We start from the raw sequence: 14,752 nt of genomic DNA, 5'->3' as shown, positions 1-14,752 counted from the left end.
TTTGCTTGTCTAATTCCCTCATCCTTCCCTTATCTTTCAAGATTAATCAAGTTCTTCGAAAAAAGAGGTGAAAAGATTAGAAGATCTACGTCTTCACACACACACACACACACACAAATCAATCATATACATTTATATAATTACTTTCCTAATCCTGCCCTAACATCATGACAAGTACTGCTTCTTTTCTTGGTTATGCAGTACGCTGCTAGCTATCTTCTACTTAAAGATATGTCAACTTAAAGAGAACCAACATGTTGAACATGCAAGTTTAATTTTCTTAGTACCTAATTATACAATTTTTATCCTTTTTGGTATGCGACAACTTCAATGAGATAATAACCATTATTTGGTGCATTTCAACGACACAAATTGTATAATGCTATTATAAGGTCATGAAAAATGTCTTCTTTTGGAAATTAAATACATCACTCTCATTTAATTATGATTTATTTGGAAGATTCTGATTGGAGTTAATGAAAGATCTCTGTCATTGATTCAATCTATGAATATAACATGTTTCATTGATTTTTATTTAATATGTTTAATTTGTATATAAATCATATATAATGCTTAATTTAAGAAGATAAATATTTTTTGTATCAACACAAACATAACTAGTCCTATATATTAGGATTAGAAAAATGTTGTGGTTATAGAAATGGTAAACTTGCGTGGGCAGGGGGGTGACAAATGGGATCAATCAAAATTAGAATCATCAAGAGACAAGGGGTGCCCCAGGGCATGGATGATTTAAGGGGAAAAGCATTGCATTTGCTGACTGCCACTGTGTCATTGCACTTGAAGACAGATGACAGTATGACACCCCATTCAGAAACAATCACATGAATCAAGATTGGGTTTAATGGACAAGAATTACGAAATCCCAAAGGCCATATGTATATGAATCTATGATATAGTAGCATATAATCCGAGTTTAGCCAGCCTAATTAGTTATGCCCTTAATTAATTTATCCCCCGGCATTGGCTTTTTGGATCATATGCCTCATGTCTTTGGACTTTGGTTGACTGTTGCTTTGCTGTTTTGCGACATTATTGATTCGGAACATGCATGAGGTCCCGGGGCAATCGAGAGAAAACGAAAGTATAACGTGAAAATAGACCAAACGAAAGGATTTGCACCGATTGGACAAACACTGGCATTGCAGGGGTGGTGAAGATTTTAATTGTATGGCATTCATTCATTGAGACACAAAAAGGATGAAAGAAGCAACACAGGAATTTAGCTGAGCTGTCCTCCAGGGCAGGAACTTTGTTTTCGGCGTCTTCTTCCTCCTAGACTGAGAGCCATACATGATCCAAGGAATCAAACAATATATTGAGGATTTGACTGTTGACTGGCCCTTTAATAATTGGGTTATTTTAATTTACATGTATATGGTGAGTGCCAGCAAAGGAGTGACTGCTTTGTATTTGTGTCCCCTACAAAAAAAAAAGTCCTATTTGTTTGGCTTTGGGCATATGGAAAAAAGGTAGATAAGATTTTTTATATTATTATATAAATTCGTTTTAATATGGACATGCACACGAGTGGACTATCTACCCAACACAATGGCTCCACCCACCACCTCCTCTTTTGTCTCGGCGCCTCTCATTCCCTGATTCCTTCTTCCCCATGAAATTGACAATTTGTTTTATTTTATTAGACGGATTTGCGCTTCCTAATTAATCAATCTACATAATAGTAGGACATCCACACACTGCAGTCCTCAGGTGCAAACCCATAATGGACGGCTCAGTTCGGCATGCCTTGATAACATTAAAGCCCTAGAGGACCCTTCTGCCCAAACTCGGGGCCTGCAAGAAGAGGCGGATGGAATGTTGGAAGTTGAAGTGAGTGGCGTGAGTAAAAAACTTGATGGGCCTTCTGGGATATGGACCCTTGGTCAAAAACCATAAAAAAACCCGACCCAAACTCGGTGTGTTTGACAACAGAATACAACACAGTGCATAATGCTTCTAGATTTGTTGTAGTAGTATCGTACAGAGATGAAACAAGGCATTGGTTTGCCTATTCATTTTGGTACTAATGACTGAAGCAGACTAGTGTCCACCACACCCAACCCCCCCCCCCCCCCCCACCAAAAAGAAAGCAGATGCAACACGAAATAGTCCACAGTCTAACCAGTGTAAAACGAGTCCGGCCCACTCTTTTAATGATTGAAAGAGACTGCCCAGTGCCGTCCGGCCCACGTTTTTTCTTAATTAAGAACTTGAAACCAGGCCTAGGCCCATTAAAGTTTTTCTGACTCTTAGCTGGCCAGTTTTTGTAGAATGTAATCCTGAACCCTGAACCACCTCGTTCCTCACTCCTTATTTACTTCTTGCCCCCATGGCACAAGCCTCAGATCAGAATCTGTCAAGCTGACTCTTCGCCTGTTACCACCTTTAGACTTAATGCAATTTCTTTTTTCTTGAATCTTCTTCTTATTTTCAAGTAATGTAGTCTGTATGTTTTTCTATAATCTATAATCAAAGGAGCAAAAGAGTTTGCACTTTGCAAGCCCAAGTCTCCGGAGTAAAAACCATTCTTCTATTACTATCTGCGGTTATTCTCTTGTTCAATGACACAAAAAGCGAAAACTTGCAGTTATTTTGAGAAGCTATATGCTTCTGCTTTTTTTCAAGGAGGAACATATTTTTAGATAAATTAAATTCAAATAAGAGATTGTATTATGTTCTAATTATCTTTAAATTAAGTTGATAAAAAAATGAACACTACATGTAAATATATGCATTGATCCAAATTACAACTATTTTGTTAGTGTTAACCTAATTTTTTATGGTAAATATTATCCAAATATTTGGTATCATGAAAGACTTAATATGCTGCAACCAGGGTGACTTCAACAACAGGGAAGTATCGAAGATTTCAGTAGGGATCTTTATCACTTATTCGCTACGAGGGTCCCCTATGTTCATTGCAGATATAGACGTAATTCACTGAGCCCATATCGGTAACGAAATCAGATTTAGAAAATCTCTACTTTTGTTCATCCAATAAAGAAATAAATGTAAAAGATTTTCTCTACTTTTATTCATTGAAAACTGCTCCTCAGTCCTGACAGCAATAATGATCAATCTGGGTGGGAAGGTGGCATTTCTTTAAAACTCCGCCCAGGGCCGGGATGATTAATTGACTTCGAGGTGGAGTTGATACTGGCATTAATTACATCTTAGCACTATTTGTTTAATTATTTTCACTTGGTTGCTTCTGATGAATTTATTAATGTTAGGTGCAGAGAGTCTCAGGCCAGATGGATTAATTGATTAATTATCTTCACTTGGTTGCTTCTGATGAATTATATAAATTTTAGGTGCAGAGTGTCTCAGGGCAGATGAATTTGTTGATCTGTTGGACTTGGGATGTGATCATTAAAAGTATATTATTATATAAGGGTGAGATTGCATGCGGATTGCCGGGGTTTAACAATGGAGTGAGTTGGGCAGAACCAATACCTTTTCAGCAAAGTCGTAATCATAACTGCTTACTTTCCTCCACCTAATCTCAATATCTAACGAGGATTCTGTATTTGTCTCTTTACTTTAATCATGATGGAAACAGTTGCTCTCCCTCGTCACCTCATATGACTCATAATTGCTGTTTCTAAATACCCGGTTCGACCCTTCGGGGTGTTTTGTCTTGACCCCACTCCATGGACCATGGTCATTGTTTGAGACCCTGTTGGTGTTTACCTTAACAATCTCCTTCTTCCTCTCCTGGAAGGTCATTGATGTTGGACGTGAGTCATTAGTTTGTATTACTACTATTTTGGTCTATATTCTTCATAGCCATTACTAGTATAGGATTAACAATTTATCCTTGTCGTCATTAATTGTTTTCTAGACCTAGCAGTTATGTTGCAAGGAATCAATGCGGGGTAGATGACTCTTGTTCGGTTGCCTGTTTCTTTTTTCGCCTACCTAACTCGTCTAACTTCTTAAAACTGGCAAATGCCATCTTTTTGACCTCTTTTTCATTTCTTCTTGTTTGTTGTCTCTACCATCAGAGGATGAAATATATGCCAAGTGCTAAAAACTTCCATTGTTATTAGAATGAAGCTTGGCAATAACCGAAGCTGGAACTTTGAAATGCATTGCATTGGACTTAGGTAATACTACTAGTACCATCCCCACTTAATAAGTGGGTCAAGTTGGGATGTGACTGCATCCTGCACGACTCCACACACTCTCAGTCAACTACTCCATATACATGTTCTTAGAAATTTACTGCTTCTTTTGTTGCCCTTTTTAATAATCTCGCCTCTCAAATTAACTTACTTGAGTCAAACAGAAGAACTAAAAAGCAGATGCTGGGTGCCAATGGCCGGTCCGCTTCCTCTTCTTCTCCTTCCTCTTGGCACCTTTGTTCCTCCAGGTAAAGCTTATACAAGACTTGGAGGTTTTTCTGCACATTCCTTCCACTGTAGACGAAACAATTGTCCAGTAACACACTAACTTTGTTATCGTATTCGTTTTTAATTTCTTTGCAGAAATCTTGACGACGGGAATCTCCAAAGTATGCTAAATATATCGCCTAGACTATCCATGTTATCTAATCCAGTAAGTAGTTGTCACATTTTCCTTTTGCCTGTCTGCAACAAAGTAAATTACCATCTATTTTTTCTGGTACCTACTGCCCATTGGTGGCTTAGTTTTTAATTACTAGCATAAGTTTCTCCGTTAAAGTAATCGTTGTTCTGGGACGTAGCAAGTGGAATGGCTGGTAGAGAATCTAAAATTTAGCAAGTATATATGGAGAATGTGACAATGGAGTGCTCATTGGAGAAAAAGATTTTCTTATCTGGAAGATCAGTTCCTGACTACTTTTCACCTTATAAGAAATCAGCAAACTCTTTAGCTTATGTTCTGCAAGTTATCTTACATTGGCTAATTGGGACGCAATCCTCAAATTTGACAAGCTGAATGGCTAATCTGCCACATAAATGCTTGGTATCGTGCCAGTCTTATGGCATCGACATGCTCTCAATATTGTCTGTTAGCTTATGACAGAAGTTTAAGACTGATTCTAAGCCAAGTTTCATCTAAGCTTCTACAGTAGTAAAACGTTTGGCTGACTTGGAACTGGTTGATCAGTGTCACTAGCTTCATATGCTGCTGGTTTCACTTTTTGGCAGTTTTATAAGGGCGTACTCTGTTCTGTTTGATGCAGGATGCACTGTTGGAGAGGTCATCACCTGACCAGGCTTCAATGCACTGGAATTCCAGAAAAGAAGTTTGTTATTGCTCCAGTAAATCTGTTGCTTCCAATGGCACACCAGGGCCAAAGGTTTTCCTACTGAACTCTGTTGCCTATTATGAGAAGCTAATTTTAACGGACAGTTGAGCTTTCTCTAATTTCATGAATAGGTTACGAATATCTGAAACCAATTTTATATGCAAAATCCATAATATTTTTGGAGTATTGAAATTTAGGTTACCTTGCTAGAACAAAACATTTCTGCAAGAGGTAGCAGAAAGCAAACAGAAATTTAAATTTACATATAAGGGATTAGAAACAACTGAAAATAGATGATAGCAACACATAATTCATTGATTCGTCCATTTAGACCCCAGTATTGAAAGAAAAGTTCGTTACTGGAACTTTTTGTGATATTGGATAGGCAGTTGATCTTCTTTGTTGTGACTCCGATTGGAGAGTTTTCCCATATTTCCTGCAATTCCTTTCTCTCCAGATTGCATAAATGCAGGCAGACCATGCTTTTTAAGTTATACCACAGTAGAAGACTTCCCTTTAAAATATTTATTTACCTACTAGAAATCCGCCAAGGCTCTAAATAAATAAAAAGATAGGTACAACATTTCTTGCTAAACTTCTCTTCAGCATATGGGTATGAAGAAAAGCAGATGATTTCTAGTTTCGGTAGAAGTTAGAACTGGTGCATATCAAGCGGACAGTATTAAGGATAGTATTAGTTGTGTAGTCAATTTAACCATCCAAGCTACGATGAAATACTTAACTATAAATGAAATAACTATGGAACTGGATTAACTTGATCTAAGCTTTTAGTTCTCAAATGCAGTCATCTGTGAGACTGAGGAGGGAGATTGCTGTACTTGAGCTCAAAATTTTGCATTTAGAACGTTATCTTCTCGCATTATATCGAACAGCTTTTGAAGAACACCTACCAACCTTATCAAATAATGGTGGAAACCATTTAGAATGTGAGACAGAATTACTGTTACCAATTGTGGCAAATGGGCACCACAACTTGGAACCGCGCATGCAGAAATGTGATTTTGCAAATCATGACCAGCCTTCCCCTGCACATGATTCTTTCGTTTCAGATGGCCAGAATTGTCCCTCCAGTTTTAATATTGCAATGTCTGTGAGGGTAAATATGCATCAGCTTCTCATTTTGTTTAGTTAATCTGCCTTGTTTGCTCTTTGCACAGGATCACATTGTCTTAACTGTTGTTAGAATGCATATATGCATTCTGAAAACATCTGCCTATTCCCTATATCCAATTATCCACCCTTGAATGCTTGTAAGAAATTTTATGTTATCTATCTTACACTATTGCAGGAAGAGAAATTATCTGCTTCTGGTCATCGCAGTCTTGCTGATCACCTTGGTGCTTCTCGTATGGATAAGAGCCTTTACAATCCAGACAGACTTTCTGAACATATAGTGAGATGCATATCTTCTATTTATTGCAAACTTGCCCATGTCCCACAAGCCCATGCAGGCTTGTCAGCTTCTCCTGTTTCATCTCTGTCCTCCTCAAGTATATTTTCTTCTAAAACTCCTTGTGATAGTTGGAGTCCTCATTATACTGAGGCGTCCAAAGGAAACACTCAATTTCAAGTCTCAAAAGAAGAGAGTGGACCACATGCTGCAATAATAGAGGTTTCGAAATTAAGTCTAGATAATGATAGTTTCAATTATGCTGCCGAAATGCTACAAAACTTCAGGTAATCCACATACACCCATCATTTGATCCATTCAACTAGAATAATTGATTGCATAATTAGATGTATGGGATAGCCTCAACATGTGGCTTATTCTAATCTTGTTTTCAAAAGGTTTACGATGAAAGAGTCTTAGACAGCATACTGAAGTTTAAAGACGGAACAATCCTCTGAGAATTTTTTTTTATTTCTACTTTTTCTTTTTGAGGGATTTCATTAATATAAAAAAAGTACTTAAAGTTCATGCAGCATGCTAAGATTGTTCGTAAAGGATAGAAAACGGTTCCAAACATACCAAAGACAAAATGTACTCAGAGTTGTGAGATGCATAAATTGATGCCTAATTTCAGAGTTGCTTTGCCTCTTATATTTCTGCAGTGTTCTTGGGGAATTTCTTAAATTATGTTAGGTTTATGTAGGTCATTGGTCCGAAATCTTGAGAAGGTTGACCCAAGGAAAATGAAGCGTGAAGAGAAGCTTGCATTCTGGATCAACATTCACAATGCCCTGGTGATGCATGTATGGCTTTTGGCACTTGAACTCCTACCCATGAATAGTAATGAAATATGTATTCTAGTACTGCTCATCGATAGATTGCTCATTGCTACCAGCTGTAAGTCATGAACATGTGAATCACTATCATAGGCAATCCTAATGAGATGATTCAAGTCCCACTTTCAACTCAGTGACTCAGCCATTAGTTTTTGTTTCTGCTTGCCGATTACAAGTCATTGAGAAAACTGAACAATAGTAATTGCCTGTTTTCTGTCTAACTTTGATGCAGAAGTATCATAGGCTCCGATGCCTGTTGTTCTCATTCTTACTTTTGGCTATTATTCTAAGATATGGATGTCTGACATGAATCTTAGGATTTTGCAGGCAAACTTAGCATATGGAACTCATAGTCATGTCAAAAGTACCTCCATAATGAAAGTAAAACACTTATCCTTTATTTTTTCTGTGCTCATTGTGATTTCATATACCAATCATACTTTTGTGTTTTGAGTCTCATATTTCAGGCAGAATACAATGTTGGTGGATATTGCATTAATGCTTATATCATCCAAACCTCCATTTTAGGAATTCGGCCACACCAATCAGCACTGGTATGCCTCTTATTTAAAAGTCATTAGTGTCCACTTTAGCTATATAGATGCTAATAATTACGAAAGTAATATGCTTCAAGGCATATAATAACATGGTTTGCTATGAATTCATAATGTAATGTTTTCTTTGGAGTTTCAAGAAAGAATCCATTTTTACTATTCCATTACCATTTTGATCATGTAAGACATCATTAAGAGAAAAAGAGAAAAACACGAAATTGCATAGAACTCCAACTTCCAAAGAATTCCTAAGTCCATTGTCTTTTGGTGCTTGCATTACTTAGCCTTGGGATTGTGGGCACTTGGGCTTTGGGATAAGACAACCCTGCGAGGGAGAGTATAGTATTATTAGGATATCATGAGACTGAACTTGATGAAGTCTCAAGTTCCAAAAATGCTTGCTTGCTAATCTCCTCCTTGAGTAGGTTGAAGTAGGTGGTGTTGATTCTTAAGACCATACCTTCGAACCAGGTCTCAGCTCATCTCATAAACTGGGAGAATTAATTAAGCCTGTTGTTGGCTGGTACAAGGCTTGAGTTTCATTGCCCTTGCTTTTTACCCATGTAGGCGTCTAGCATGATGCAACTCTCCTTGTCTTGCCAGAGCTTTGAGAATAAATGGTCTTACAGAATGGAAGCAACATGTTTTCCTGGGAATCCCTTCTATCAGGAATGGTTGGTCCTCTACATTTTAAGAAGAAATTCATTACTCTGTATGTGCTGTTGTTGGTTTCGCTCTCAAATATCCTAATGGAGAGCTGCATTATACATGTAGAGGTTTTGTAAAAGCAAATTTACTTCAGAAAGTCTCTGTCTCACCATACCAATCCAACAAAAAGTTTTACTTCAGACAGTCTCTGTATACTATGTTTTGTGCTTTGGATCAAATATATTTACTTTTTTTTTTGAAAGTGATCAAATATATTTACTAACTGGGCGGTCCCGTTTCTTAATGCATGAAGTGGCTTCAAACACTGTTTTCTCCAGGACGGAAACCTAAGGCAACAAGCACCAAACATGTGTATGCCTTAGAATACCCGGAGCCCCTTGTTCATTTTGCACTTTGTTTGGGAGCCTACTCTGACCCAATGGTAAGATTGTTTCTCTTTGAATCTAAGAGTAGTTTTATATTTAAACCAGTTGTAGAATGTTTGAAGGTAGAGATTGTCTGATGAGAAACAACTTAATGCTCAAGGTTCGAGTATACACAGCCGAAAACATATTTAGAGATCTCAAGCTTGCTATGGAAGAGTTCATTCATTCTAGAGTCTACATCCACAAGGAGATGAAAATTTTCCTTCCTAAAGTTCTTTACCACTTTGCAAAGGATATGTCACTGGACATGAAGAATGTATTGGAGATAGTTAGTGGATGTGTATCAGAAGAGCAACGTGAATTTATCCAGAAATGCATTAAGGGAAGGCCCGACAAGTACATCCACTGGTTATCTCAAAGTTCGAGTTTTCGGTATCTCATCCATGGAGAACTGGCTAAAGAAGAATGAGCGTTTGATGAGTCCTTCCTCTGCACCTAATAAGAGGAAAATAATGTGTCAAATTATTTTTGTAAAATGCCTAATAAAGTGTGTAATAAGCTGTATAGAGTTGTTGGAAAGAGAAACTTGTAAAATCTTTGTTGGTTTTAGTTGATGAATCTTCCATGTTTATTGCTGCAAGCTTCACTGGTTGGTATGCTTCTTTTTCAGCTTGTACTAACATTTTAGGTTGGCACTTGGCAGTCAGTGCGTTAAAACTAAATGTAAAACATGCAGTGGGCATGAATTGCTAGTAGTGTAAATGGATGCCATTAGCATCTATAGTTTTCTTTATTTTTCAATTTTAAATATCTCTACCCACAATCTGATCCACATCTTTCGAAGTTCCTGTCATCCCCATAACTTAGGATCGGTAGGCCTGAAAGGGTCAAAGGAAAGAGCAATTGAAATCCTAAACCAAGGATGTATTGGTTATGCATGAAGGGGTTGGAATATGGGAAGTACAAGTAATTAAATTACTGCCACAAAGCAAAAGCAAAAGCAAAATTGAAGCTGAGATAAAATCTTGTTGTTCACCATTTCAATGACTTTGCCGTCTAAAATCTAAATAGATTGCTTTTTTTGTGGGCCGTCTGTTCAAAACCTTCCCCCTTTTATGCTCCGAGATAGAAGAGAGTGTTTGACCCAAAAACACAGAAACAAATTTGACCCAAAAAAAAATGTAATTCATCTTCTCCGAATCCAAGTGTAGATCCTGTCATACATGGAAAAGGTTCAAGCTTGAAAACTTGTTCTTTTGAGCAATGGTATGATTCGTATCTTGTTCATTTTGTAGGTTTTTGGACTCATTCAGTTCAGATCTTGTATTTGGTGCGCTATGCTTTTGCATCATCATCATCATCTGTTATTGCTAATGTTGATATGCCTTGCTTTTCCCAAAAAAACCGTAGAAAAAGCTCTATAATTGCACATAGAGCAGCAGATTCTATGGTACATTCAGGGAGGACAACCCTCAAGTGTTCCAATGTTTTTGAAAATAGAGAAACAGGTCTAGCATACATGTAAGCTATGTCCAAACCTTTTAGGCCCTTCAACCTATATTCGTTGAGCTGAAGGAGGACTTTTCAGGATTTTAGCTCCTGGAAACTCAATTCACTGTATATATAGAATGCCACAAAAATACATGGAACTACAAAATGGTCCTGTGTTGTATGTCTTCAGGGCACATTGTGCTGTAAGTCTAATTGTGTGCACTACTTGTTCCAGATTCACTTTGTTCTTCTTGTTAGCCGCCAAGGAAAGGTCAGGTTGACGAAATGGTATTCACCTTATTCCCAGAAGGAGAGAAGTAAGGTATGTTCAAAGTTGATAAGTTTTTCTCAACTGATATCGTAAACGGTAGTGATGGAAATTAATAGAAGCAATAATCTCGTTCTGTTAGCTCCCAGCCTTCCACTACTTTACTTCTCTTAAACTAGCGGCATCTTGCACATGACCATGGCTACAATTAAGTTCTCTGTGAAGACCTATTCATAGCTGAATAGCTCATTTGGCTTTTGATACATCATATATATATACATGTATGCTCATAAATTATAGACATTCTTCTTGCTGGTCTGCACTCCTTGATCCTGTGATCTGGCGTGGGTGCTGAAACTTCTGTGGATGTTAACTTTGTAAAGGTGATCCGGGAGCTTAGTGGGATAATACTCAGTCGAGGCCCCAAGCTGTGCAACTTTGTTGAGTGGAGGGGCTTCAAAATTGTCTATAAAAGGTAATGTCGATATTTCTATAAATGGCAAATCATGAATATGTAACCAATTTAATTTGTAGGGATATCATGGTCAGATATGCAGGTCTCTACTTTTGCATGTGCATTAACCAAGATGACAATGAACTAGAGATTCTTGATATAATTCACCATTATGTTGAGATACTGGACCGCTATTTTGGCAGTGTAAGCCTGCTAAACCCTCAAGTCATTGAAGACAGTATATATATATATATATACTTGAATGTTCTGATCTGATACCTATAAAACTGATCTTTGCATTCTTTACTATTTGTACTTTTTCTGTAGGTATGTGAGCTGGACTTGATCTTTAATTTCCATAAGGTACTTTCTCTAAATCTGCTTCTTCTTTGATTTTTAGTTGTGCAATTTAAGGATATCGATCACCCAAAAGTATTACTGAACGAGTTAGGACAGCTTTTCTGCATGAACTAATTATTCTGGCAAAATGTGGCAAGGGGAAGATTGTTTCTAGCCTATGGAAAGACATCCATCTTTATTTGGATCAATTATTGCCAATTTGGTTGTATTATATCTAGCGTTTGAGCATGTTATTCTTTGATTCACACTTGGTATCAAAGAGTCTCTCTAATCATCAAGTTGCAAGAATCATAGGCTTACTACATATTGGATGAACTTTTGATTGCGGGTGAACTTCAAGAATCAAGCAAGAGAACAGTCTTACGTTTGGTAGATGCGCAGGTATAAGTAGTTAATTAGCATCCTTTATGCATGAGTCGCGTGAAGATGCATCTGAATTCAGGACACTCTGACGGCTTGGTTTTGAGTAATTAATGCAGGATTGCATAGTGGAGATTGCACAACAGCAGGCCAGCTCAGTGGGCAATCTAATTGCACAGGCCACCAAATAGTATACATACAAGCAAGTCCAACCATCAATCTTTTTTTTTTTTTTTTCTCGTGTTGCATTTGATCAATTATTTGTGTATCTTTCATGATCCGTACGTTGAAACCTCTTTTCTTCATAAGTGAATATCATTTATCATATAAATAAATGTCAATATGTAATTGATTTATACAGAAAAAATTATACGCGAAAATCATTTTTTTACATAATATTATTTTAAAAATTTTAAATAAATTATTATGCATTTATTACGTCCTATTAACTTTCCATATATATATATATTTGCATTATACATTTGTTTTTGGTATTTCTTGTTAATTAAAGTTGGAACAGGGTATTGGCTAAAAAAAATGGAGATAGGGTGCATCTAGGAGTGTGCAGCGGTCGGTTGCTTGGTGTGCAGCGGTCGATTGCAATCGAGCAACCGACCGCCACCGTCGATTGCAATAGCAACCGTCGGTCATGCCGATCGACCTTGTCGGTTGATCGGCTCGGCCCTCGGGGGGGACTCCTTCCCTCCCGAACCGACCGAATAACCAGTCGATGACTGCCTTGGTTTTCATGGATGGTGGAAGTACAAAAATGCCCCTCATTACATACTTTCCCTTTCGCAGCCCATAAGGGTAAAAGAATAAATTTACCCTCAAAAACCCAAAACTTGCCTTTCATTTTTGTAGACCGCTGGAGCCTAACTCTCATATTTTCTCCATTTCCCTCGACGGCCCGACCCCCCTTATTTTCTCCTTTGCCTTGCCGCCTCCTGCCTCTCCAGCTAAACCCTAAGCCAACAACCGTCTCATACAGTCATACTGATACCTATTACCGATGCTTTTCACTTAAATCAAATTGAGCCCACAGTATCCAAAAATTGCACCAAAACCGATCGACCCGTCTATCCAAAAAATTGATCGAAATCAATTTTGGGGGGTTGCGGTTCGGTTGGTTAATTTGGTGAAAATTTTTGATCGATTTTACGAAAAACCGATCGAAATCGACCCACAACCGACTTTGCTCACTCCTAGGTGCACCTGCAAGTGGAGAAAAAGCATTTCTTTTTTGTAGGGCCCTACCTACCTATGGTGGCACGTGCTAAAATGTGTACGCGAGCCTTGAGGTTGAAGAATGGGGAGCCAGCAGGAAAAAGGAATTGGGCTTTGGCCTTTGGGTTTTGGGTTTTCTTATTTAGGATTAGATTGGATGAAAGGAAATATTTTGTGCTTTTTCTGTTTTCTTTCTTCTTTATTTAAAACATGATAATTCGAAATAATTTTAGAGGAAAAAATATTATCAATTATACACACTTAATCAACCAATTCATTTTTTCATAATTTTTCTTCCATTATTTGAATTTTTGAAATAATTATAATTTAAAATAAGAATAAAAATAATTTGAGAAAAAAAAAAATCATGCATACACAATTAATCTATCAATTTTCATATTTTGAAATTGAGTGACAGAGTTTTAGATCTTTAGGTGAAGGAGAGACATTGGTAACAAAGAAATGAAAAAAAATAATCAGACGAAAAAGGTAAAGAGAAGATATAAAAATAATTCCTTTTCAATATTGTGCTTTCTTTCTTCTTCTGTTTTGTTTTCATTTTTTTCTTCTTTATTTTTCTTTCCTTCTTTTTCTGATTTTTTTCAATATTTTTAAAAAATCAACTATACAGATTTAATGAATTAATTTACATTTTCTAAATGAAAAACAAAATTATAATTTTCTACAACAAAGGGTGGTGGTTTTGCTAGTTTAAATCATGCAAATGAGTTCATTGTTGCTTGAATCTAAAATAAGAGTAAGATATGAATCTTGATTAAAAATATTTAATATAATCGTAATATCTTTAAAATTAAAAAAATTTAAATATGATAATAATATCTCTAAAATTGATTGTCGCATGTCAACATTTTTATTTTCTATTTGAGAAATAAAGATTCGAACTCACATTTTTGATAAATATTTATTTATTATTGAGTTCAATATTTATATGTCAAATTAGCATTTTTGGAATTTAGACTCTATTCGACACATTTACGTGTCAAAGCAACTATCACATTTGGATAAAAACAAATAATATTTTGAAGGATTATACATTTTAATCTATATGAATGATAAAATGATTTTTTTTATTTTTATGTGGATTAATTATATCAAAATTAGTGTCACGTTTTAACTTTTTGTCAATATTTTAATCAATTTAACTTCTTTATTACTTTTTTTGCTTTTAGCTTCTCAATTGAGAGAAGGAGTAAACGGAATTGAATGAATAATTTTTTAAATTAGAAAAGAAAAGCACAAATTTGAGTTTAGAAAAAAATAAAAATGCAAATCTTATTTTAAACGAAAAGGAAAAGGCTAATATATTATTATTTTAATACATATATTTTTATTATATAGTTAGTGTTTGATGTAATTTCCTCAATTAAGGTGGTGTCACTTAACCTCTTACACCAAACTTAGTTAAAGAGTTTATTTAATATGTAAATAATAAATAATAAAAATATCAATAAAAATCGAAGTCCTAGTTTTACAAAC

At 36.3% G+C, this 14,752-nt stretch overlaps 2 protein-coding genes across 7 annotated transcripts; both read left to right on the top strand.

Moving 5' to 3' along the window:
• The first annotated feature begins 2,864 nt into the window (after window positions 1-2,864).
• Window positions 2,865-9,704, top strand: LOC18592065 (Serine/Threonine-kinase, putative (Protein of unknown function, DUF547)). Of its 5 annotated transcripts, none has more exons than XM_018125301.2 (13): window positions 2,879-2,956; window positions 3,081-3,168; window positions 3,339-4,133; window positions 4,316-4,399; window positions 4,515-4,584; window positions 5,195-5,311; window positions 6,066-6,377; window positions 6,570-6,958; window positions 7,375-7,474; window positions 7,835-7,888; window positions 7,975-8,061; window positions 9,023-9,151; window positions 9,256-9,704. In XM_018125301.2, the coding sequence occupies exons 3-13, from the start codon at window positions 4,078-4,080 to the stop codon at window positions 9,562-9,564; spliced, it is 1,707 nt and encodes a 568-aa protein (XP_017980790.1). In that variant the 5' UTR covers window positions 2,879-2,956; window positions 3,081-3,168; window positions 3,339-4,077; the 3' UTR covers window positions 9,565-9,704. The 5 variants fall into 5 exon arrangements, 4 of the variants coding, with proteins under 4 accessions (XP_017980790.1, XP_088665370.1, XP_017980791.1 ...); XM_088809244.1 differs by having other exon boundaries at window positions 3,264-4,133; XM_018125302.2 differs by having other exon boundaries at window positions 3,081-3,764; window positions 4,032-4,133.
• Window positions 9,705-10,108: 404 nt separating this feature from the next.
• On the top strand, window positions 10,109-12,363 carry LOC18592064 (AP-1 complex subunit sigma-1-like). Of its 2 annotated transcripts, XM_007018565.3 has the most exons (7): window positions 10,109-10,361; window positions 10,822-10,908; window positions 11,238-11,329; window positions 11,404-11,512; window positions 11,636-11,671; window positions 11,963-12,049; window positions 12,148-12,363. In XM_007018565.3, the coding sequence occupies exons 1-7, from the start codon at window positions 10,359-10,361 to the stop codon at window positions 12,217-12,219; spliced, it is 486 nt and encodes a 161-aa protein (XP_007018627.1). In that variant the 5' UTR covers window positions 10,109-10,358; the 3' UTR covers window positions 12,220-12,363. The 2 variants fall into 2 exon arrangements, with proteins under 2 accessions (XP_007018627.1, XP_017981102.1); XM_018125613.2 differs by lacking the exon at window positions 11,963-12,049.
• The last annotated feature ends 2,389 nt before the right edge of the window (window positions 12,364-14,752 follow it).

Source organism: Theobroma cacao, chromosome 8 (genome assembly GCF_053813885.1).
Source record: "Theobroma cacao isolate CCN51 chromosome 8, ASM5381388v1, whole genome shotgun sequence".
In the NCBI taxonomy this organism is placed as follows: Eukaryota; Viridiplantae; Streptophyta; class Magnoliopsida; order Malvales; family Malvaceae; genus Theobroma; species Theobroma cacao.
The sequence above is the reverse complement of the archived record's forward strand: the minus strand, read 5'-3'. Positions and strand labels throughout refer to the sequence as shown.